At 35.4% G+C, this 27503-nt stretch overlaps 1 protein-coding gene across 1 annotated transcript in view; it reads right to left on the reverse strand.

Annotated features, from left to right (window-relative positions):
* The window catches only part of COL24A1 (collagen type XXIV alpha 1 chain), a 251664-nt gene that overhangs the window by 40769 nt on the left and 183392 nt on the right, over positions 1–27503 (reverse strand). Inside the window, exons 42-49 of the mRNA XM_087820561.1 lie at positions 26221–26274; positions 25911–25964; positions 24138–24194; positions 21966–22019; positions 14097–14150; positions 13932–13985; positions 8065–8118; positions 6815–6922 (exon numbers count right to left, since the gene is read on the reverse strand). Coding sequence (XP_087676687.1) covers positions 6815–6922; positions 8065–8118; positions 13932–13985; positions 14097–14150; positions 21966–22019; positions 24138–24194; positions 25911–25964; positions 26221–26274 — 489 coding nt within the window. The remainder of the gene's footprint in view (positions 1–6814; positions 6923–8064; positions 8119–13931; positions 13986–14096; positions 14151–21965; positions 22020–24137; positions 24195–25910; positions 25965–26220; positions 26275–27503) is intronic.

Below are 27503 nucleotides of genomic sequence, written 5' to 3' on the forward strand. Positions count from 1 at the left end.
GTAAACAGAGGCCAGAGTATGAAGGAGCAACATTCCACAAAGAGTATGAACTTGACTGGATTGGGTGGGAGTCATTAAAGATTCAACTAGAAGAGCTAACCCTTTAGCAAACCTTTCGTCTTGTTGCTAATAAGCAGCCAAACAGATTGAGCTTCCTCTGCTCTGGAAGATTTCCTAATGAGCAGAAAATGGGCCAAAACAAGCAGGGGGAGAAGAAGGAGAAAGTGGTGACCAGGATAAGCCAAAACTGGATAATCAATCTTTTAACAATCAAGAGTTGACAGGATTTGCTGGCCAATGAAGGTATGTTTCTTCAAAATACTGAGAAGAAATATAAATGTATCTTCTTAGAAAGAGAAATTTCTTTAGTGTGACTAATTCATGGCCTAGAGAACCCACAGCCCAGATAGGTGGTAGGGCTGCTGGTGTTTCTAATAGAAGCTCCCACGGTGGTCCTGCTGCTCTAGGCTTGGATTATGAGTGGACTGACGAAGTGTGGTTTCCTTCTTATGCTGGACACAATGACAAGAGGGAAACTCAAACCTTTCAATGTTTTTAGGACAAGCATCTCATTTGAGGCAACATTTATGCCTGTGTTCACCTGACAAACTGCAAAGTCAAGATTGAAAGGCCTGGATTTGTCCTAAATCAACTTGGTAGTTTTGTTTCTTTCCCTCCTTCCCAATAACCAATTTTATTAGCTGCAGAAATAACAACAACAAAAAAGACTGGTAAGCCTTCATTTTGATGACAAATGGATTTATGATCTTTGCAGAGAAAAGTTGTTTTTCTTTTTCATAAATGATTGAAGCACTATGCTTGTTCAGAAGTCCAACCCAATGAAAACAGCATGTAGACTCCTTTACTACAGATGTGCTCAGTTGACTAGTCTCAAAACTCATTTCTACAGAAGGAAATTCACACAGGCAACTGTGAACCTCCCCAATACCATCCTTTGGTTATAGTCACATGACCTTGAAAAAAACCATTGGAAATGAAGAGTGAATATGCCAGGAATTCTTAACTCCTTGGCCACATTAAAAAAAAACAAACCCTCAAAAAAACAAGCCCTGGCTGGTGTTCCCAGTGGTTGGAGCATCAGCCCACACACAAAGGGTCGAGATTCCTGCTCAAGGGTACGTACCTGGGTTGCAGGTTTGATCCCTGGCCCCGGTCAGGGCAGCCAATCAATGTGTCTCTCTCACATCAATGTTTCTATCTCTCTCTCCCCTCTCCCCCTCCCTTCCACTCTCTTTAAAAATCAGTTGGAAAAAGAATATCCTCGGGTGAAGATTAACAATAAAATAAAATAAAAAATAAATTCCTCTTTCTTTAAAAGAAAAAAACCAACACACAAAAACCCCAAAAACAAAACAAAAAAACCCCCAAAGAACATTGTTTAGGAAAATCAGGCAGTTGCATAATGCTAGAAATCCCAGAATAAATATTTTTCTCAGTGGAAAAATCCAGCAGTCTTCAAAGGTAAGCCAAAAAACACCACAGTGCCATGATTGAAAAAAAAAAAAAGGCCACTGGAAAGAAGACATCCTTATCCTTTGTTGAAAAGATCCCAGGACATTTGCTAGTATTTAGAAACTGCATTACTTACTCTCTGAAGCAGTTTTTCTATAAACACAGGTTTTAGAAGTGATTATCTCAGAAATCAGGTTCCCTAATGACCAGCTTAGCCACTGCTACCTAATTTCATTAAACAGACATTGTCACTCCACTTTGACAGCAAATATTCACTCTACAGGGAGCAGAGACATCAGGAGAAACGATTTCCATATTCATAAATAACAAAGTAAAGCTTAGGGTTAAAAGGGGAATTCCTAGGGGAAAAGTTATTGTTTTTATTTTGATGAATGTGAAACACTTCAATACTTAATGACAGCCTACATGTAAAATTTTTCTAACTTATTCTTACAAAAAGCTAAAAAGTAGGATATGATGATTTATGATCTGATAAATCATTGCTTACTAACTGCAATACCAGACAGCATTCAACTTCATGGCCCTGAGAGGTATTCAACATTATTGTGATTCATTCCAATTTCTTTCATCATGAAATTCAATGAGTTTTTTATACTAGCCATATGTAAGGGGACATGTGGTTCAGAATCTGTTTGCTAAAAATGACTTGTCACTAGGAGAATAGCTTAGGAAATGGAGCTGGAATATGCAGGTTTTGTTGTCCTGCCAGTTCATACTTTCAGATTCTCCTTCTTTTGATGATGGCTTCAGCCTCTCCATCTCTTCAAGGTCCTTCTAGCATTTAAATAGGGCCAAAGTTCTCTCATTTAAAAAATACTTTCTACCTGAATCTCAGTTTCTTCTCTAGCTTTTGCCCTACTTTCTCCTTCAGAGCCAAATTTCTCCACTGAATTGTCTGAATACCTTGATTCTCTCCTTGGTTTCCCCTCAAGCACTCCAATCCTGTTTCTACCCCCACTCATCAAGTCAAACGGTTATTTGCTAAAGTTAAGAATGACCTTCATATGCTAAGACACAATGGTTATAATTTCATCTTACTAGTTTCCTATATTAGTCAGGGTCCTTAGTTGCAGACACCGGACACCAACCTTGGATAATTTAAGCAGAAATTTACTGAAAAGACAAAGAGTAGCTCATACAATCACTAATAAACCTGGAAAAGCAGGTTTGAAAAATGGATAGAATTAAAGGGAGGCAAGGCAGCCTGAACTTGGACACTGCGGTGTGCACCAGGCCTGGAAGCTGAGGGCTGCTGATGTTCCTGCCACAGCCAGCAGAGCAGAATCATCACTGTCACTGCTGCTATGCATCACCAGCTGCCCAAGTGAAGGCCTCGGTGCGTATGTAAAACAGGTTGGTGAGGTTCAGTCAGGGGCCTACATCCTTGTTTCAAAGAGGGACTGACGGGGAAGTGAGAGTCTGAAACTTTTTACTTCTGTAGTAGAAGCTAGTCTCCCACCAAGACTAACAAAAAGAGTAAACACAAAAATTTCTAAACATAAAAATGGGCTTAAGATGCTGAGTAGTCAAAACAGCAAAAATGAAATGAATAAAGAAATGCCCAGCGCACTCTCAGGGTGACTGGATATCGCGATGCCTCTGTCTCCTCTCTCCCATCATCTCCCCATCTGTTTCCGTTGCACTCTCCTCTTCCTCCTTCACCTGACTTCCGAATGACGGAATTCCTCACGCTTGATTCTGGACCTTTCCATTGTTCGAATCATAGTTTTGTTTGCTTTTTTTCATTTGCTCCCCAAATCTTTCCACTGCCCCTTCCCTATCTCGCCATTTGGTTGGGAGCCTGACCTTGATGGGTTGCATAATCTGAGTTCTCTTGTCCTCTGACTTGTAGCTGGGGTTGGCCAGTGGGATGCACCACTAGGGTATGGAAGGGTGAACAGAGAGAGAGGGCATATATTTATTTCTCCCATATCCTCCCAGCTTTGCTATTCTGCCAGTGGCTGGATTACTTTCAGCTATGGCTCCTGTGAGGTGCCCCTTTTCCAACAACTTCGCTTCTCAGCTTGACTCTCAACTTGACATTATGTCTTTACTTTAACCTTTCAGGTCTAAGCGTGGCAACCACTCCCTACTGTTGATAGTCTCAAAGTTCCCCCAACATTCTTTATTGGCTGTCTTAACCTTGTATGAATTTCTCTAAATAGTCTCTTAAAAATTCCAGTTGAGTATTCCATCTACTTTCTAACCGTACTCTGAAGTAGTGCATTTTTATATGTTGATGACTCTTAAATTAGTATTTGACCTCCTCTCTGAGCTCTAGCCTACAATATCTAATTACTGACTTATCTCCACTTGAATATCATAACCTTACTCATAAAACTTGGGCTTCCTTCAGTCTTATTTTTTTTAGTGATGGTCACTACAGTGCACTGAGTTAGAAACTTGCAAGAGCTAGAAATATGGAAGTTATCCTTGATACCTTTCTCCCTCCTTCACCTCCCATAATCTAATATCAAATCTTGTTAAAGCTACCTCCTAAATACCACCTAAAACCATCTACTTCTTTCCATTTCCACCCCACCAGTCTAGTCTAAACCATGAATACATAGCCTGGAACACTGCAGTAAATAGTCTTCTTACTAGTCTTCTGCATCTAATCTTTCCCCCTCCCAACCCATTTTCCATACTGGAGCCATAGGGAGTCCTTTAAAAAATGTAAAATTGGATAATGTCCCTCCTAAGCTTAAACCTCAATGGGTTCTTACTGTCTTTAAATAATGCTCAATATTCTTAATCTGTCCTTCAATATCCATCATGATGTGTCCCTTATGTACCTGAACAGAATCAAACTCTCTCTCCCTACACCTTGCTCACTAAACTTTAGCTTCCAACTGGTCTTGTTATGGTTCTTCAGACACACAATGTTCTCCTAGGTTGGTATATGCTGTTATCTCTACCTGGAATGTTTCTTTGCTGCTCCCCAACACAATTACTATTCCTTATTTACTAACTCTTACTTATTACTCAGTGTTATCTCTTCTCCCTCCTCCCTCATATAACATCATTTTACATAATAGTAAATTATGTAAGGTATAATTGACATAAGGTAAGTTGGCATAAAGGATACATCCATGGCCCTGACCAGGTAGCTCAGTTGGTTAGAGAGTCATCCTGATGTGCCAAGGTTGTAGGTTCAATCCCCGGTCAGGGAACATACAAGAAACAAGCAATGAATGCATAAATAAGTGGAAAAACAAATCGATGTTTCTCTCTCTCTCCCCCTTCTTATCTCTCTCTAAAATCAGTTTAAAAAAAGAATACACCTGTGAAATCATTATCACAAGCAAGATAACATATCGACTCTCCAAAAAATGTTTCCTGTTCCTCTTTAAGCCATCCTTGCCATGCCTCCCAACATTCCTTGCCAGGAAACCACTAATTTACTTTCTGTCACTATAGAATAGCTTACGATTTCTAGAACTTATGTAAGTAGAGTCATACAGTATGTGCTCTTTTTAGTCTGCTTTTTAAAAAAACTTGGCATATCTATTTTGAGATCAATGCATGTGGAAGCATGTATCAATAGCTCAGTCTTTTTATTGCAGACTATTATTTCATTGTACATATGTACCACAACTTGTTTAGCAATTCATCTCTTGATGGACATTTGGGTTGCTTCCAGTTTGGGGCTATTACAAGAAAGCTGCTATTAATATTTATGTGCAAGTTTTTATGTGGACATAAGCTTTCATTTCTCTTGGCTAGGAGTGAAATGGCTGGGTTATATGATGGGTGTATGTTTAATGTTGTAAGATACTGCCAATGTATAGGATAATTGACATCTTAATAGTATTGAGTCTTCTGATCCATTAACATAGAACATATACCACTTATTTAGGTCTTCTTTAAGTTCTGTCAATAATGTTTTATGGTTTTTAGCATACAGGTTTGTGCATTTTGCAGGGGTTAGATTATCCCATTTTGATGCTATTGTAAGAGCTGCTTTTAAATGCCAATTTCTGATTGTTTATTGTTAGGATATCTTTTTAGTATATAGAAATGCAATTCAGTTTTCTATATTCATCTTGCATCCTAAATTTGCTTATTATTTATTAATTTATTAACTTATTTTAAAGATTTGAGCTCCTTTTAAGATCAAGATCTCAAATGAAAGCCCTCTTTTAACCAGACTGATGTTAATAGCATAATTCTACAACTATTTTTATTAAAAACATTAGCCTGGCTGTCAAAGTTTTCTGGGCCCTAACCTGATGCTCTGATGTTTGACATTTTGCCTCTAAATAAACAGAAACCATGTTAAGACTCTTTAATAACATTCACCTTTTCAGATAGAATCTAGGCAGATATTTATTTCTAAAATAAAATAAGTTGATTACATCATAGTTTCATAGTTGTTTTTTAAATGAGATAACTCATCATAGTGAATGAAGAATAGTAATTTGGGTTTGGGTGTAGATACAGCATCATGCTACATATGATAAACTAGGATTAATTTATTATTTAAGAAGAGAAAAACAGATAGACATACACAGATAACAGAAACATACAAGGGTAAACTTTCCTGGGTTCTTGAAAAATATGTGGTTAATTGCCCTGGCCAGGTGCTCAGTTGGTTGGAGTATCACCCTACATGCCAAGAAGTTACAGGTTTGACTCCTGGTTGGGGTGCGTATGAGAGGCAACTGATTGACATTTCTCTCATATTAATGTTTCCTTGGGTGAGGATTTTAAAAAATGTAGTTAATTATTCTATTTTGAGTGAAGAAAACATGGAATAATAAAAATATCTTGATTATGATGATATGAGGGAAGGAAAGGAGAAATGGCCAAATGAAGATAAAATATGTTTTAAATTTCTGATGACATAAGATAGAAGTTTTATAGAAAAATAAGAATCTATATCATTGCATCACCACCAGATAAAATGAAAGAAAATATTCACACAATTTTTGTACAGTAAAGCAGTTGAGGCTGTAAAAGGGAAAGTAATTTTTGGCAGAACCTGCCTTTAGGTACCGCCGAGGAGGGAATGTTCCAAAGGTGATTTCTGATGAACTGAAAACATAGCCCCTAAAACTTCCCTTCCTTATGGTCCCTATTTACAAGATTTTAAATGGGTAAAATAAAAAATATGTGCTATTTGATATAAAATATCCAAATGAATGTACCCATTGACACTCTGGAAATCATCAACACAAATCCAAAATAACTATTAAATAAATGAGTGGCTTAATCTGAGCCAATGTCAAAGCTAAGAAGAACAGCCGGAATACCAAGGTCTAGCAAGGAGACACTAAGCATAAAGAATAAAAGGCAAAGAAATATTTAGTCTACTCACAGGACGTCCCTGTTTTCCTGGGAGCCCAACTTTTCCAGGGTTTCCTGAAATGCCATCTGTTCCGTGGTATCCTTGCTGGCCCTTTGGCCCAGGTAGGCCTGGAAGTCCCTTGGTAATTAAAAATTACTCGGATTACAGAGAGACAATGTACAGATGATTAAATAACAAATACCTTTCTATTTATGAGGGGAGGGGTGCTTACATTTTTAATACCCTGTCCCTGGATAAATTTTCCTGTTTCTTGGATTCCTTAATGATTTACTATTTGGATTCAACAGATCAGGTCACCATCTTTAAAAGTTCCCTAAACAAAATGCCAAGCTAATCAGCAGTTTACTGTGCATCCTTTTCAGTTTTAGCCTAATTCTCTGGTATTTCTCAGTGTGCCGGCCCACGCTTTATCCAGCTATAGAGAAAAGATTGGCTATGTCACCTGTAAGCTTAGGATATAGGCTGCCGTTCACTATCTACAAAACCTTGTATTACATTATTTTCCTAAGAAACAAATTATGGCTCTTTTTGTTGCCACTTCGAATTAGATAATTACATGACTGAGTAAAGGTCTGAACAATTCCCTACTCTTGGGAAACTGGATTTTATCTGTACGAATCTCTGATCTGAATGTGTTACAATTTATGTTTATTTTCTCTCCATTTTTGAACCAACACAGGCCACACCCAAAGCAGTACTCTAGCCCATGGCTAGGGAAGGCCAGCAGGAAATCTTGGCTAATAAGGCAGTCAACACGTGTTTGCCTCGTCGGAGGAGGAAACTGATGGCTAAGGTAAAATTAATTTTTGTTCTGTGATGAAAGAGTTTAAAAATTTTTTTCTAAGGCTTTCTATTCTGTTTACCAGGAAAATGAGCCATTGAGTCCTTTAATTAAAATCCGGCTCATGTCTTTCTATTCATGCTTGAAGATCTCTGACCTTTGTCACCACTTAGTCATAGATTCCAAGTTCCCTATTTTTTAGTGGTTCACCATCAGAGAGTAGCATGAGTCCACAGAGAGGGTTCCAAGACACTGGAAAACAGCATCCTTCAATTACGGAGATTTACATTTAAACAGCAAATGTGGTTTTGAGTTAACGGTCATATTTTGTTTCCTCTGTGTTCCAGCAAGGGCTTAAAATTCTTCTTGAAGAAAATCTAATTTATCCAACACTTGTCATAATTGGCCCCAGACTTTTCTGCTTGCTAAAGTTGCCAATTCTATTAAGAAAGGAAGGAACAAAAGACTTGCTACTTACAGAAATCCCAGGTTTCCCAGAAGGACCAGGAGCTCCTTTCTTCCCCCGAGGGCCCTGAAAATGTAAATCACAGTTGCCAATGCATTGTAACACATTTAATTAAACTGAAGGCACAGAAAAGAACCCTAAGACCTGGATGCTACACTACAGCAAGAACTACCACTAACTAGTTGTATATCATTGGGACTGCCTTTTAAATTTCCTGGGATTCATTTTCTTCAACCCCAACTGGGAGAATTTGACCAAATAATTTATGAATTTCCACCTACCTCAAATTCATGGTTTAAAAATTTTAATCTTAAATCTAAGAGGGAACTGAATAGATTATTTAATAAATAACTTTCAGACAGGACTATTGTTTCCCTATTGAAAGTGACTAAGTACTTAATTAATTCTGCAGTAAACATTTATTGAGTATTTTGTACCAGGGACTTTGTCATGTGCTGGGAATGCAAAGTCAAAATCTCTGATCACCAGGCCCTTACAGAGTAGTAACAGACATGACTCAATACTCCTAAAATGTGCTTTCTGGAAGCACAGAGAGAATACTTGTGAATTAAAGAAAATATATTTATTTCCCACGAACTATTTGTTTTTCCATGTGTGAGATGTTTTAAATCCTAATTGATTCAGCAGCAACTGGTCTGCCAGGATAGTTAGAAACTTTACCCTTGCAAATCATGCCATTATTCTGATGATATCCTAAAATTATTATTTTTTAAATGTGGAAAAGAGTGACCTAGTTCACAAAAAAAAAAAAAGAAGAAAAAAAAAGAAGCCTATGATCATTACCACAAACATTTCTCAGAAGTCATCAAAACTTCTCACAAACAGGATAATTCCACCAAAATGGGATAAGTTCTTCAAATCAGAGGGTAAACTGCCAAAGATTCAAACTGACAACAATAACCGATTCCCGGTGAGGGCACATGCCTGGGTTTCGGGCTTGATTCCCAGTTGGGGGCGTGCAGGAGGCAGCTGATCAATGACTCTCTCTCATCACTGATGTTTCCATCTCTCTCCCTCTCCCTTCCTCTCTGAAATCAATAAAGATATATTAAAAATAATAATAATAAGTAATTGTATAAGATATTACATCTTCTGAAAATGAGCTTAAACATTTTAAGAAGAAATAGTATATCTAGTCACAGAGCAAAAACATTTTATATGAGATAAAAATCTAACTTTTAGAATTTGATAATGGAGAGATACATGGATCAAGAGGTCTACTTCAAACTTTGAAAACTATTTCACTTGTCTTAAAAAGGTACTAATGTAAAGTTTTTCTAACAGTAAGAAACCCCAAAATGTGATAGTTGGTAACCTCGGCTTAGCTGAAGTTTCTGCAACATGTGATCCCTATGATATACATATTATAGCATATATCTTTCAGAACATAATAAAGAAGTAAAGTAAGTGAAGATTTTTAAATATTAAAAAAATTCTGATTTCAGCTAATTTAAATAGCACTACAGAGTGCTATTTACTTAAATAGTTAAATACTTATATACTTAAATAGTATATGAAGCATGATACCATTCAAATACATTAACCAATGTGTTTTTTCCTTCACAGTATTTCTTTTTATGCAAAGTGATAGATCTGTTCTAGATTTTTAATTTTCAAAATAGACTTTTCCCTAGCTTATGAATTTCAAAATAGTCCTCTGAAGGTCACGACAGGTAACAGTTTGAGAAGAATATTTATTTAAATACAAAAGCCTAATTTTAAATATTAAAGGTCTATCTTTGGGTATTAAAAACCAAAGTTATAGAGGATTCAAGTCATAAAATTGATGCCATAACGAACAGATTTAGAAGAATTATATTAATGTAAAAGAGAAGTTTTCTTATCTAAGGGGTTATAAAGATTTTCAAGTTGGAGAAAGAAGAGAAGCAACACTGTTAAATACTGACATGTATATCTCTGAGAAGAACCCTTTACCCCACTCTGTCCTTTCAGACTCAGGGTGGGTAGAAACAACAATACCCACAGATAAATTTGGGGATTTGGGCACAGAGATGATGGCCAGAGAGACTACCATTCTCACTGAGAAGTCACATAAGCTGCACTGAGTGTCAACAATAGAGCAGACATTTCTGCATGAGAGGTCTAGGCCAACTGGCTTGAGAGAGTCTGAACCCCACAAGCACCCAGCATAGTGTAGGGAGCAGGATATCATTTCCATGTGGCCAAGAACAGAAGCATGTGCCCCTTAGAAGCCCATCTAAGGAGACTTTGCACCTGAGACAAGAAAGCAGCTGTACGTGCGAACGTGCATCAGAGAACTTCTGCCAGGAGGGCCAAGGTACATGCCAACATGGCAGGGCGGTGGCAACTGGGAGCCACAAGGATGATGTGAGTTTCAGTGGATTCTGGTGTAAATATATGGTGATTGAAGACCAGACTCACCTCCCATTCCTCCTCCCCACCACTGCCACCCAGAGTGTACCTGCAAACTCGACAAGAGAGCGAGCAGGGAAACTCAAAATCAAATGCAGAATATTTGAGTGGATGGAGTTAAAGGCTGTCAATTGACTAGGTTCCCACCAACTAGGTTTCTACCACCAGGTAGGATAGGCATTCAGAACAAATGTTAAGTTCTGTTATAAGGAACATAAAGTTATATTTTTAGTATACTTAAATTTATGGCTTAAGGTTCAGATATGCTACACATGTATGTGTCTTATTCCAAACATTCAAATAAAATAAATTAAAGAGATTCACATATCATCACAAATTGATTACATTTTGGAATGACCATTACGTTGGTTGGAGATTATTTCAGAAGAGTTAAATATTGTGCTCTAAAATCTACATATATGAGTCTATCATCATGAAAACTAGAATGTTATTCAGACTTGGATGAGCAACAGGAAGCAGCTTCTAACAGAATAACACTAATGTAAGATTATAAAATTACTTTTAAAGTGTATTTTCTTACTTTTAATTGGACAACTGTGGCAAAATATCTCAATTGTTATATCTCAATTTGTTATATGTTAAACACTTTTTGTGTTTAACAAACACAACAAAACTACAGTTTCTGGTCTTTTTATATGTTCAATTTAGGAATGATTTCCTTATTATAATCATTATCACCATAATTAAAAGGAAGTAGGTAAGCTAGAAAAACCACAGTCTTAACAATGGTTTTAAATAGACAAAGATCAACAAAGTATAGAACTTTGGTACTTTTCTAAAATTTGTGCATTTAAAACAAAATCTCAAAGTTGGAATTGTTGGATAGTCTTAAAACAAAATTAAGAGCCAACCATTACTAAACATTAATCCTACACAGAGGTGGTCTGTTCAGTAAGAAATTACAGATTGAGCCAAAGACAAAAAAAATATGTTGTCATATAAGATATTAGTAGATGATTAATTGAGTTGGTATCATTAGAAGGAAAAATAAGTCACTCTTCAATGCCCAGAATTCAAATATAATAAAGCTACGAGTATCTATGTTACTTTCACACTTAACTTACTTGTATTATTTTATTTAAATATAAGTACCTCATAACTCAACAGACTTTTCTGTTCTTATAATAGGAAAGGCAAATGAGTTTTATATATAGTCTGCAGAGTACATGAAAAATGGTGCTTTGAAAAACAGAATGGTCCATTTGAAATCAAATCCATTTAAAACAGCTTTCTGTTATTGGGATTGTACCAGTTCATAGACCACTTGCAGAAGGTAATCTGACTCTGGATAATAGACATTTTTAAATGTGACACTATAGTCTAAACCCTAGTTTGTTTGCTGTTTTTATTTATTTAAATGAAGCTGAACAGTTATCTTGATACTGCTAATTCTAACTTTGTTAGAGGGTAGTTTTAAAATGCCAACATAAGTTTAGTGAGTTAGACAAGGATTAAAATCTTTCTCTCTCTCTCTTTTTTCTTTTTTTAACCAAGAAATTTCAATTCACTAAAATCTGGAATTCTGTTTTATGAGGAAAATAAGATTTTGGCTTGAATTTAAGTCTTTGAAAGCCGTTATAAGATGTTCACTACATTTGCATTACAAGTCTTTTAAAATATGTAGTGTGTTCTGCAGTTGGTTTTGACTTGCTCTAACTTTTTCTTTATAGTTGTTCACAGTCTCATGTCTGAGAACCCAATGAATGAATTAGTTGGTTATGTAAAATTCATCACATTTTACTTAATTTATAAATGATTTCAAAGTAATAGAGGCTTTTATATAATAATATGAGTCAGGAAATAAAGTTTCTAGTGTTGGGTCTGTTGGTAACTAGTTCTATGATATTAAGCAACTCATAATCTCCCTGGAACTTAAATTTCTTCCTCTGAAAAATGAGCGGGTTGTTCACGTGAATTAAAAAGGCCATTTCCAAATCTAAAAAAAGAAACTGAAAGGTTTGCAAAAACAAGATGACAGCAATGGACAGGATCCACTTGGCCAATGAAGGTGTCCTTAAATAAATAATACAAAATCAATGATTATTCTTGTAAGAATTATTACTACTTTAAATTCTAAGAGGCTTTTTAATGCAACCTTGGACTGCATGAAAACATTGCCCAAAGGAGGAAATAATTAGTTCCCCTGGATTACACAGAATTTAAACCATGGTTCCTCAGCAACTTTCAGCTCTGATATCCAGGAAGAACTGACCATGTCAGCTGGAGGTGCAGTCGTCTAGTAAGAATATTTGATTTTCATTGGCCTAATATTAACGGATACTAATAAACATAAAAAAAAAATTTCTTCTTCCTGATATATATCAAAAAGAAAAAAGAAAGCATCAAGAATATAAAAGTATTAACTGTTAAAGGTTAGCAATTTCAGAATCAAACCTTGGGAATGCCTTTGCATCCTTAGGCACATAATGCAAATATAGGAAATTGTGTGAAAGCAGTAGCAGTGTTCTAGGTTCACAGCTTTTTTCACTTTCACCTTTTTGGGTATTAAAAATTTTAAGTGACTGAGACAAATGCCTTCTTTCTCTATTTTTTTCTTGTTAAGACTTGCCTTCAATGGGATATTTTTATGTATTATTTATTAGTTTTTATTTACTATGAAACTTGACTGGGGGTTACTAGGTAGATGCCAAGACTATTCAAAACGGCTTCCAGGTGAGTGAACACCTATGAAGTACCAGATTCAACCCAGCTTAATTACTCCCACAAACGGGAAGCACAAGTATGGGTGAAGGATGCTTTAAATGTTAGGAGAAACATGGTCTCAAATTCATTACTTTTTATCTATTCTCCCCCAATTTATTATTAAAATACAGTACATTTTCCTAAGAATTTAAAATCAGAATGCCACGAAAAGCAGGGCAGCAAGGGCCTGATGGTACAAAGTACACAGCCAGTTGTTCTCCATGGTTGAGGCAATGTCTATCAGTGCAGGGAAAGAGACGGCTAAATTCAGTCCACCAGATTTTTGCTTTGCTTGATAACAAATAATTGATTTGCCTTATGGAAAAAAAGTGTGTTAAACCAATCAGGAGTGTGTCTCACACGATGCTCCTAGATTCCTACCAAAACAGAACAGGGGTGACTGTTGTGCCTTCACTCTGCAATGCTGGCTTTAAGGCTTATGGTATTTCTGCTTGAAATCCCAAGGAGAGAGAATTAGTTGGGACAACCTGAGGCAATTTTCACAAAGCCAGAGTAGGCAGCTGGTAAAGGAAAAATGTGGACAGAAGTCAAAACACATAAATTAATCAATAATCATGTTTCAATATAATTACTGACAAACACCCTGTTCAAAGCCCTACAGTGATCCTTGCCCTGGAAGGATGAATCATCATCAAATTACAATGAACAGCCAGTCCCTGCCCCTCTGCTTTCTCAAGCCAACAATAAATTTCAAATCGCTTTAAACAATTTCAACTTACTTCAGATCCTCTCTCTCCTTTTAGTCCGTGTTCACCTGGGTCACCTGGCTCACCCTTTAATAGGAACCAAAACAGAAATCAGGCATGAAAGAGAGCCTAAATAAGATATATTAACATTATTATTTTTTCAATGCCAGAATTACAAAGAATGCTTTCAAAACGTACTGGAGGCCCTTGTTGTCCAGTGGCACCTCTTGGTCCTGGTATACCCACATGACCCTAGGAAAAGAAAAGATTATATTATTACAATAAACAGAGACATGTGACTTAGAGACTATGGTAGAATCATTTCAAATGGTAGCAAATGTTTTAAAATTCAATTTCAATATCATAGAGATTGTGATTCTCTCTTGGAAACAATATGGAACATAATGGCCACTGGATATTATAGTGACTGAGAGTGTACAGTTTTGTTGTTTTGTTTTACCATGGAGATGGATGTAATGGGTTGAATGGTGGCCCGCCAAAAGATGTCTGTATCCTAATCCCCAGGATTTGTGAATGTGTTCACATTTAGAAAAAGGGTCTTTGCAGATACTGTTAAATTAGGACCTTAAAAGGAGATTATCCTGGATTATCCATGTGGGCCTAAATCCACTGATGAGTATCCTTATAAATAAACACAGTGAGAGAGAGAGAGAGACACAGAGAAACAAAGAGAGAGAAACAACAAAGGAGAGGGCCAAAGACAGAGGTAGAACTGGAGTGATGCAGCCACAAGGAACACAAGGAACACAAGGAACACTCAGCCACCAGAAACAGGGAAAGGCTGGGAAGGATTGTATTCTAGGGCTTGGGGAGGGAGTATGGCCCTGCTGACATCTTGATTTCCAATTTCAGGTCTCTAGAACTGTAATAAAATTAATTTATGTTGTTTTAAGCCACTCTGTTTGTGGTCATTTGTTATGGCAGGCTCAGGAAAACAATATAGCAAATAATCAAAGGAACAAAGAGTTTGAGAACAAATTTCTGTTTTCAACCTTTTCCCACTGCGGAAGTGTGTTATGGTCCCCATTTTTATAAACTAAATTCATAGCTTTTTGGGTAGACTTACTGGGTTGAAAACTGGGAGTCATTACTGTCTATAACGCCTATACACATCAAGTGACTGGCCTTCAGCAATCTGCCATCCTTCAAGTTCCCCTAAGAAGGAATGCTGACCTACCACATTTCCCTTTCCAAGTGTGCAAACAGAAACTAGCAACAACCCTGGGCCATTTCAGGTGAGAGTTACACATGAAGAATTCTGCATGTAATCTTTTCTAACCCATTCCCTACTGTCCTCTTCACTTCAGATTTATTTCTTCCTACTTTGTGTTTATTAGAGGAAAAAAATGCCATAGAAAGGCAATTATCAGGCTTATCTCCTTTTTCTGGGCTAGGAGAAGAGACTGCATACATAGGCTAACAATATTTATTCTCATAGAAAGATCAATTGAAGCCTTCTTGTTTATATTCTGTGAGGCAAATGTTTATGGTTTTAAGATTCAGCTTCCTGATAAAGGAACTGAATCCTGTTTAAGGGCATAAACAGTGGCAAGAGAGAAAGGCTAGTTTGGAAAGCTTTCTATAGCACATGGCCATAACTAAAGAGGAAACCATTATAACACATGACCCTTACCAGTAAAACATGAGCAGAATCCGCAAATAACAGAATCAGGGCAATCAAGAGGGAGCCTGGTACAAATAAATATGACTGTCATAGATCACTTACCAAACAGGGCTCAGGAGAGAAGTGATGAATAAAAAGCTGGAGTTACAGAGTAAAGTGACAGTGAGCATAAGAGCCAACTATAAAACTCAAAACAATGATGACCAGTTATGGCTTTGCCACCCCTCTTGTCTGTAGTTTTACACAGAGCTTTTAGAACGAGCACACAGAATAGCCAACTGTCTCTCTTGGCTTTGAGAAGTCTGGATACAAGTCTCAACCAAAACAAACTTGCTTCTAGGAGTTTCACTACAATTCTTCTGGTCTTTTCCATTCTAATAAATGTTGACAAAGACTTTTTTTTTCTGCAATGGTGAAAATTAAGTATGTTGAAGTAAATATTATTATAAAGTTAATGTAGGCAAAGTTATGGGAAGTGATTAATTTTACCTGATGATATTATGTGGGAGCAGTTGGATGGCTAAGGGGAGCCTGGAGAGGATTTTATAAAGGAAGTGATGATAAACTGAATCTTGAAGGATGAGTGTTCCAGGCAGAGAGAATAGCATAGGGAAAGAAATGAAGATTCATTTGACAGACACGCTAAGTAGAAGATGGATTTGAGAGGGCTACAATTAGGGGTAGGGAGTCTGGTTAGGAAACTATCAAAATAATTTGGGCAAAAAAATACTGAAAGCCTAAACTGAAGTAGGGCAAAGTGGCGAATACAGATGCAAAACTCCTAAACAAAACACTAACAAATCAAATATAGTAATACATTAAAAAAAACAACACATCATGATCAAGTGGGGTCCATTCCAAGGGCACGCGGATGGTTCAAGATATGCAAATCCATTAATATAATACACATTAACAAAATAAAAGAAAAAATAATATGATCTTATCAATAGATGCAAAAAAAAAAAGCCACCTGATAAGATACAACATCCATTTACGATTAAAACACTCAACAAAATGGGCATAGAAAAAAATTACCTCAACATAATAAAGGCCATCTATGACAAACTCTCAGCCAATATCATATTCAATGGTGAAAAACTGAAAGCTTTTCCTTTAAAATCAGAAACAAGGCATGGGTGCCCATTCTCACCACTCTTAATCAACATAGTTCTGGAAGTCCTAGCCAGAGCAATCAGGCAATAAAAAGAAATAAAAGGCATCCAAAGTGGAAACGAAGAAATAAAAGTGTCACTTTTTGCAGATGACATGATTCTGTATCTAGAAAACCCTAAAGACGTCACCAAAAAACTATCAAAAACAATAAACAAATACAGTAAAGTTGCAAGATACAAAAATCAATGTACAAAATCCACTGCTTTCCTGTATACTAATAATGAAATTTCAGAAAATAAGTGTAAAAAAACAATCCCTTTTGCAATTGCAACCCAATGAATAAAACACCTAAGAATAAATTTAACAAAGAATTTGAAGGACCTATATACTGAAAACTGCAAAGCATTATTTAAAGAGATAGAAAAGACACAATGAAATGGGAAAATATTCCATGTTCATAGGTTAGAAGAATCAATGTAGTTAAAATGGCCATATTACCCAAAGCAAGATACAGATTTAATGCAATCCCCATCAAAATCCCAATGTCGTTTTTTAAAGAAATAGAACCAAAAGAAAAATCATCAGATTTGTTTGGAACTACAAAAGACCCTGAATAGCCAAAGCAACCCTGAGAAAGAAGAATGAAGCTAGAAGTATCGCACTACCTGACTTCAAATTATACTACAGAGCTATGATAATCAAAACAGCATGGTACTTGCAGAAAAACAGACACCCAGACCAATGGAAGAGAACTGATATACCAGAAATAAAACCACATGTATATAGGCAAATATTTTTTGACAAAGGAGCCAAAATCACACAATGGAGAAAAGAAAGTCTCTTGAATAAATAGTGTTGGGAAAATTGGAAAGCCACATGCAAAAGAATGAAACTAGACTACAGTTTGTTCCCACGTACAAAAATTAATTCAAAATGGAACAAAGACCTAAATATAAGATCTGAAACAATGGCCTGGCCTGTGTGGCTCAGCAGCTGAGCGTCAACCTATGGTCCAAGAGATCGAGGTTCAATTCCCAGTCAGGGCACATGCCCAGGATGCAGGCTGGAAACCCACAGTGGGGGGCATGCAAGAGGCAACGGATCAATGACTCTCTCATCATTGATGTTTCTATCTCTCTCTCCCTTTCCCTCCTCTCTCTGAAATCAATAAAGCCATATTAAAAAAAAAAGATCTGAAACAATGAATTATATAGAAAAAAACATAGGTATTAAACTCATAGACCTTGGTCTTAGAGAAGATTTTATGAATTTGACCCCAAAGGCAAAGGAAGTAAAGGTAAAAATAAATAAATGGGATTATATCAAACTAAAAAGCTTTTGCACAGCAAAGGAAACTGCCAACAGAGCAAAAAGGCAACCAACTGAACGTCTGATGATATTTGCAAACAGCAGTTCTAACAAGGAGTTGATATACAAAATATATAAAGAACTCATACAACTTAACACCAAACGAACAAACAATCCAATTAAAAAATGGGCAGAGGAACTGGACACCTCTCCAAAGAAGACATACAAATGGCAAACAGGTATATAAAAAAACGTTCAACTTCACTAGCTATTAGGGAAATGCAAATCAAAACTAGAATGAGATATCACTTCATACCTGTTAAAATGGCTATTATCAACAAGACAGGTAGTAACAAGTGTTGGGGAGGTTGTGGAGAAAAAGAAACCCTCATTCATTGCTGGTGGGAATGCAGACTAGTACAGACACTATGGAAAACAAACAATATGGCAGTTCCTCAAAAAATTAAGAATAGAGTTACCATATGATGCAGTAATCTCTCCTCTGGGTATCTACCCCAAAACTTGAAAACATTTATTTGTAAAGATATATGCACCCCTATGTTCATTGCTGCATTATTCATGGGTGCCAAGACATGGAGACAACCAAAGTGTCCTTTGATAGAGAACTGATAAAGAAGATGTGGTACATATATACAATGAAATACTGCTCTGCCATGAAAAGATGAAGTGCTGCCATTTGAGACAACATGGATGGACCTTGAGAATACAATGCTAAGTGAAATAAGTCAGTTAGAAAAAGCTAAGAACCATATGATTTCACTCATATGTGGGATATAAAACTGAAAACTCATAGACACAGACAACAGTATGGTGGTGACCAGAGGGAAGGGGGTGCAGGAGTAAGAAGGGATAAAGGGAGCCAAATATATGGTGGTGGAAGATAATTTGACTTTGGGTGGTGGGCACACAATGCAATGTACAGATAACATATCATAAAATTGCACACTTGAAACCTGTATGATCTTATTAATTAATGTCACCCCAATAATTTTAATAAAAACCTACTCTAAATTTTAAAAAAGCAAATATTTAAAAATATAACCTGAGGCTACAACAGAATAATCTGACTCTAAATAAAGCATAATCCCCCTATGTGAGTCAAACTCATGCTTGGGAAAACTTGGCAGAAAACAAGTGTGAATATTCATGACTTTGATATTTCTAAGCAATAAAATTAGTGAGTGTGGTCTGGCACGAGGTGGGTATTTAGAATAGAGCCATCAACAAATGGTAAAATGATCCCTAAAGCCTACACAGAATAAGACAGACTAGCATAGAACAAAAGAGAAAGAAAGATGGGGGTTGAACCTGCATATGAAACATGCACAATTGAAAACTTCATCAGGAGTATTTGTGGAGTGAGAAAAGAGAAATAAATTCCAAAGTGGATTTAGGGAAAAGTTTTCCTCCGATGAAGTATTTCTGAAGAATATATGACTGTCCAGAAAATGGGGGCCAGGGTTTCTCTTCCCCTAGCCAGAGAAGACACTCTTTTCTTCTTCCAACAGAACAGTAAACTATTTGCCAGTAAATATGCTGATTTAACTACTTAATGGTTTGTAGGTGGTAGAAGCCATAGGAAGATAGTGCAAGAACCTGATTTTCCTGAAAATGTGTGGAGCAGTCACAGAAAAGACTTAGGAAGTTTAATAAGCTTCTCAAATTATGCTGGAAGCAGTGAGTTGGCGCCACACCCAAAGAAAAACTAATTTTAAGTAAACCCACTGAATTAATTGAATTAGGAAACATTTGTAGATACAAATATTATGTAAATTGGAAACAGAAGATGGTCACCATAACAATTCTACAAACATTTAGAGCTTCAAAGACAGTTTGAGGAAGTAAAAGTTGATTTTTCAGATTTCAGGCTTGAGAAAGTCTGTTTATCAATCAGTTATCTGCCTACTAGCGGCCCATTCAATCTGGCTCTTTAAGTCTTCACTTCAGTCCACATACTAAACCTGACAAGCTCACAATAGGCCGGTGTGGTGGCCTTATAAACTCAGAGACCTAAAGTAACCACAAAGGAAGATCTGAAATTAAAACTTTTAAATTAAAAGCAGTTTATGGTGGGAAGTCACATCCTAGGCTAGAAATCTTCCCTGACAAAGGTCAACTTTCACCTTAAGTAAGCCTGTCTGTTGTTTTTTTGCCTCTATGATAACATACCTTTGAAATCTCAAAGTCATTTCCTTTTTCTGGACCCCTTCAGGGCATAGGCACTGCTCTGCAAAGACTACAAATCCCCTCACTGTTACTGAGTTAACTGTTGACTGTTCACTATCCTATACCCACCTATGTAAAAGAAGTATGTGCCTATCATTTTTTTTTAATCCAACCCAGAGGTTTCCCCACTTTGCTTTCTCCCACCTCCCTAATTTATCATCAATGGATTTAATGTAACCTACTTACATCTTCTCTTTTGATTGTAATGTATAAAAATAAGGTGCAAAACTGCCATTCTCTGGAGCATTTTCTCAATCCATTGAGATTTTGCTTCCAGCGATTGTTATCAGTTTGGCTCAAATAAACTCACAGAAATTCTCTATGGGTATGAATGTTTCTTATGTTGACACAGATTAGATCACAAACATTTACATGAAAGAGGGGTATGTTGGATCAAATAGCCCATCAATTCATTATTAAAAATGGGTTGTTTTATGTGTATATGGTATACTATTATTTACAGGCTTAGAACAAGACATTGTACAAGAAAAAAAGAAGTCATATTCAAAACTGGAAAGCTAAAATACCTGTACATGAAAAAAATTAGCAAAAAATTATCAATAGAAGATTGTAAAATATTTGTGTTGAATGACTTCTATAAATAATAAATATTATAGGATTACAGAAGAGGGAGAGATTGCTGTCAAGGGAAAAGGGAGTTTGAACTAGATTATAAAAGTAGATAGGATTTATGTAAGTAAAGATTAAATAATATTGTGAACAAACAGAGAACATTGTGAGCAAAGAAATAAGACTGGAAGTGTAAAAAGAGAGCAGATTTTGTTTAGCAACTGACATTGTAGACGGAAATGGAAGAGCTATAAGGCAGGAATACAGAAAATCCTCAAAACAACTGTGCTAATAAAAAATTACACTGAATAAATTCTACACATAGTCTAATTTTGGCTGATGAAGCTGGTTTAATAAAGTCCTTCTATGAATGGATGAGGGTAAGAATTGACATAAGGCTTGAGAACATAATGACATTCATCCATCCATCCGACAACTTTTTTTTTTTTAAATTTATCCTTATTGTTGAAAGTACTACAGATGTCCCCTTTTTATCCCCCATTGATCCCTCCACCCAGCATCCCTTCCCTCAGGCCTTCTCCACACTATTGTCTGTGTCCATGGGTTATGCAATATAAGCATGTAAGTTCTTTGATTAATCTCTCTCCACCCACCCACCCCCACCTTCCCTCTGAGATCCCTCAGTTTGTTCCATGCTTCTATGTCTCCAGATATATTTTGTTTATCAGTTTATTTTGTTCATTAGATTCCACATCTGACAACTCTTTATTGAATTCCTACTATACACCAGGAACTTTGCGTTCTAAAAATTGGAGATATAATAATGAAAAAGACAGTCTTATTCTCATGGATCCTACATTTTGGTGGTGGAAGACAGACAAGAAACAAAATCAAATGTGTAAAATAAGATATTATAGATTAAATGTCATGAAGGAAAATCAAGTAATATGATACAAAGTGATGGATAGAAAGGGCAGTTAGAGAAGGCCTCTCGGGAAGTAACATTTCAGCTGACATCTGAAAGATGAGAATAAAGCACCAATGGGAGGAGAAGATAATTCTAGAAAAAGGAACAGAAAGCACAAAGCTAGCCTTCTTCCAAGAGCAAAAGCATAGGAAACTATTATTTATCTCAGTGATGCTTATTTTCACTTGAAACTGAGCAGAACGACAGAGGACCCTATTGAAACTCAGAAGCAAGGCGTGAGATTTGCAGTAATTACCTTATATCCCTCTGCTCCAGGCTCTCCTCTCTCTCCTTGTTCCCCCATTGGACCCTACAGAGATCACATGCAAAAACAACAAATGTCACAACTGGATTCAAAATTTTTAAAATGCAGATGATACTGTTAGTGTGGAATATTTTTTCTAAAAATCTGAAACCAAATTTGTAATAAATTTATTAAGTTCCATTAGGTAATTTCAAAGGATTGAATCTCAGTGATACAAAGAATTTCATAAGCAATGAATTATTTAAAGAGGTTCTCATGATTCTGCTAGGAAAAATATTAAAGATATGGAGTACAATTAAATATAAATTTTCAGAAATGTTGACAGGAGACTTGACTTGGGGTGGTGAATATCCAATAAAAGATACAGATGATGTATTATAGAATGGTACACCTGAAGCCTATATAATTTTATTAACCAATGTCACCCCAATAAATTCAATAACATTTTAAAAAAGAATTTTCCAAATAGTATTTAATTTACATAAGTGGTATTAGACTATGAAAAATATAAATATTCAGATGAATTAATTATGCTACACATGATGTCAAAATTACTTGCATTCTTACTTAATGTTAAGATGATTGAAAAAGATCTAAGCAGGACTACTCAGCCACTTAATTTCACTAATTAGAAAAAATTATATTCAATGATCTTTTAAAAGTATCTAATAGATAATTTTATTTTACTGTTCTTAATAATTAATTTTATTGTTTACTCTCTAATCTGTGAAATTAAAAAATTTTAAGACATAAATTAACCTAATAAACACTGCACTTAATAATTTTAATCCTTAAAGTAAAAACTAATGTAATAAACTCACACTTCTAACTTTTCTAAACATTTATAATACAAAAATTTTTTCATATTATAAGCTGTTCAAGTGATCTAGTCTAAAATGCACTTGAAAAAATAAACTGTCACATACCAGGACCCACTTTTCTGAAAAAAACAAAACAAAACAAAAAACACCTCAGGTTGAAATCATTTGGGAAAACCATAAAATTTATTATGAACCATTAATTGATAAATTTTAACTTATTCCTTTGTGGATAATAAACATAATAGATATAATGTAAAAACAATGATTTCTGACTCTGCTTTAGTTATTTAGAATATTGTTTAATCTTCCCATCTGTCCCATGTCTAACTAAAGTTATCATTGCTATGTTAGACTTTTAATATATTTATTAAATTTCAATGACATTCTTTGATCCTGGCATGCCTGAATCTGGGGAAAAGAAGTACTACTATTTTCCATTTGCCCATACTATTCCATTTGCTTTTGAATTTTTACATTATTTCCATATTTTTCCCTTTCAGAGGTTTAGAGAGCCTAGAAAATATTTAAATAAAGAATCTTATGTATTCTTAAAAATAAGTTTGCCTGTAGGTATATGAGATGGCTTGATTTATTCAGAAAATTTCTAGAAACTTTCCTGTCCATTTCTACAACAGTGTATAACTTTCAACCACCTTCAAAGAGTCACTTCAAAATACCAGGAATGACTACATATTCTGATTCGTCTGCTTTCGGATTCTGTTATCCTACATGATATCATGTGAAAAACAAAAAATTTAACCAATTATATTTCTGTCAACTAAGCATTCTTATTTTACTCATTTAATTTTCTACAATAGCTACTTTTCAAAAACCGTGGTTACAGTTAGCCCTTAAAATGCTTTTAGGAGACGATAGATCACAATCTTTTAAAAAGTATTAGTTCTAATAACTGGTTAGATGAGTCTTGAAATCATTTGCTGTGTGTAAACTACTATTAAAAAAGGGTACAAATCAGATTTTTGAAAAACACTTCACAAATAAATCAGAATTTGATGATTAAAGAAATATCTCCCCTAAAATGTCTACAGAATGTAATTTTAAAATAACCTCTATAAAAGACATTACCATGCATTTAATGCTGAAAGTTAGATTTAGAAAGTGACTGTACTAAATTTATATATTATACTAAGGATCTTGGCCTGGATATAAATAGGTTTCAAATATTTAGATTATGTGGCTACAAATACTGCTCCTCTATAAAAATCATGTTATAAAACTAACAAAATTAAACTCTTTGAAAAGATGTAATTGATGTTGTGAATCTATTATAGTAATTGCATTTTATCTTGAGACATCAAAATAATTTTAGAAAAAGACCTACTGGTTCACCTCGAGACCCAGGAGGTCCTAGGACTGTGTTGTCTTCTCCTGGATAACCCTATAATGAAGATAATGATTTATAAAAGGAGTTAATAAAATAACCCTCAAGAGAAACAAAAGAAAAAATAAACATATGGGACTACATCAAACTAAAAAGCTTCTGCACAGCAAAAGAAAACAGCCTCAAAATACAAAGGAACCCCATAGTCTGGGAAAACATATTTGCCAAGGATGTATCTGATAAGGGGCTAATTTCCAAAGTGTACAAAGAACTCATAGTACTCAGCAAGAGGAAGACAAACAACCCAATTAAGAAATGGGCAAAGGACCTGAATAGACACTTCTCCAAAGAGGGCATACGGATGGCCAAGGGACACATGAAAAAATGCTCAATGTCGCTAATCATCAGAGAGATGCAAATTAAAAGCACAATGAGGTATCACTTCACACCTGCCAGAATGGCTGCCATCAACAAATCAACAAATGACATGTGCTGGCGAGGGTGTGGAGAAAGGGGAACCCTAGTACAGTGCTGGTGGGAATGCAGACTGGTGCAGCCACTATGGAAAACAGTATGGAGGTTCCTCAAAAAATTAGAAATGAAGCTGCCTTTTAATCCAGTGATTCCACTCCTAGGAATGTATCCTAAGAATCCTGAAACATTAATCAGAAAGAATATATGTACCCCGATGTTCAGAGCAGCACAGTTTACAATAGCTAAGATCTGGAAACAGCCCAAGTGCCCATCAGTAGATGAGTGGATAAAAAAGCTGTGGGACATTTACACCATGGAATACTATGCGGCTGTAAAGAAGAAGAATCTTGTACCCTTTGGGACAGTATGGATGGACCTGGAGAATATTATGCTAAGTGAAATAAGCCAGGCATCGAAAAACAAACATCACATGATCTCGCTTATACGTGGAATCTAAAGTACTTAAAAAACTGATGAACAGAATAGATTCAATGACATGAAAGCATAGATGAGACTGATGAATGTCAGGGGGATGGAGGAGAGTGGGCGGGTGGAGGGGGAGAGAGTCACCAAAGAATTTATATGCATATATGCACAACCTAAGGACACGAACAATGGTGGGGAGAGGGACTGGGGAGGGGGAAGGAATGGGGTGGAATGGTCATTGGGGAGAAAAAGGGACATCTGTAATATTTTAAACAAAATAAAATCTAAAATAAAAAACCCTCAAAATATACAGCCTATTATTTTATAACATGTTAAGAAATACACAATCTGGCTTTGTCTTTTTAAAATAGAAAACTTTTACCTACAAAATTTAGCATATGATATTTTATACACAGCTGTAATTCATATGTGGTTCTCCATGGAAGTGTCAAGCTGCTTTAATTACATAAAAAGTAGCTTAAGAATTTTCTCAGTGTAAGGTTTCCAATGATGTTACAAATTCTTAACTCATAAAACATTTTACTATAATGGTTAGTCTTTTAATCCAATGTCTCCCAATCTCTTTCAATAAGAACTTAATATTAATTTTACAAAGCTTTACAGATTGCAAATACTTTAACGTGTATTATTTCACTTCAATCTTGAAACAATCTATGGAAGACATTTTAACGATTTATTGAAATTTTCACCCCTTGTTATTTCTTTATTTTTTTTCTAGAATTTGCAATACTTCTCAAATTGAGAAGGGCTTCTTTTATTCTTTGAAACTGTCTCCATGCATACTTTCAGAAAGAACACGTGAATTCAATGTTTAACTTTAGGATTAAAAAGTCAATATACACATACACACACCTTTTCTCCTTTGGGTCCTGGCAACCCAGAAAGTCCTGGTTGACCTTGATGGCCCTAAGGAAAGAACAAGAGAGTAGACATTCTTGATATCATTTGTACATGCTCTATCTAATACCATCAGGGCCACGCCATTAGATATTGCATTATTTTGAAAGAAAAATAGGATTCACTCTATAGGGAGATGAGGCTTAATATGTTAAAAAGGTTTATCAAGGGGATTTCATCTTAATTTGTATATTTGGGATAACATCTTTATATAAATGTTTTTATGCAAATACATACTTTATTATTTTCAATGAGAATTGCTTACTCTATATCCTGGAATTCCTGGTTCTCCATCAGGTCCCATTAATCCTAAATGTCCCTAAAAAACAAAGTAAATATTAGAAAGAAAATAGAGAATTGTTTAAATCATTAAACTTGTATTCCAATTTAAAATTTAGATTTTTCACGGTACAAAATTCTACCTAATCTGAAATGGGAAAACAAAAAGTCACACTCTAACTTTTACCTTATTTTTCTTCTGAGTCACAAAAGTCCCACAGAAAATGTCTCTTTGGCTTACTTCAGGTATAAACATCCTTAATCATATTAAGAGAAATGCTTCCAGTTGTCAGAATCCTATAGGTTTCTAGCAAATTCTTGGAAATGTAGTTAGTATTTGTTAAATTTTGGTAGATGCGCTTCACTGAATATTAGAGATTGAAGTCTGCTAGTTTTTGATACTGTCACAATGGGATCGGGGAACTCAGAATTCATTGACAGTTTCAGATGTTTTGATGAACAGTTTTACCTCTGGTCAAAGTTGTTAAAATAGAAATGGTTAAAAACTGTGTGCAATAATCACCCTATGATTCCTCTTATTATCAATATTTTACAAATGAGTAAACCACATAAATTAAAGGCTAATCAATAAATGCTTTTAAACTACTGAAAAGATAGCTCAGACAACTAAAAAAAAAAAAAAAAAGTAAAAATAATGATCCAAAAAATGTCCTAGCTTTTATATTAAAAAGTTTCCACATCAACTCTCTTATTTGAGTCTCAAAATAAATAGGAGATTAGTAAAATTAAGTCACAGAATGGGTATGTGACTAGCCAAATATTACACTAATCGGAAGTTCTTATCAATGTAATAGGATAATAAATAAGAGGAAGTGATATGAGTATTTACCTAAAAAGCCCAAGAGAATCACTTAAATTAGAGTGAATATAAAATCAAAATATAAAAATAGATTTCTTACATAGCACCAATAAGATGTAATAAAAGTATTACATTAAAAATAATAAAATCCATAAGAAACTAACAATAACCTAACAAGAAAGGTATAAGAACAGAGATAAAATAACAAACTATTACTGCAGGGCATACAGTATAAGAAGATACGAGTAATGAAAATATACATGGTGTTTTTCTATTGAACGATTCAATATTAAAGGAACTTGAGCTGATTTTAAAGTTTACATGAAGGAGGAAATCAAACTTTTCAGAAAAATGAGTTATGGAGTATTTGCCCTTACAGATCACAAAAGATGCTGTAATAGTTTAATAATTTTAATAATGTGGTATTGACCCCCAAATGGAGTAATGAT

The sequence above is a fragment of the Miniopterus natalensis genome, chromosome 9 (assembly GCF_054644295.1).
Source record: "Miniopterus natalensis isolate mMinNat1 chromosome 9, mMinNat1.hap1, whole genome shotgun sequence".
NCBI lineage: Eukaryota > Metazoa > Chordata > Mammalia > Chiroptera > Miniopteridae > Miniopterus > Miniopterus natalensis.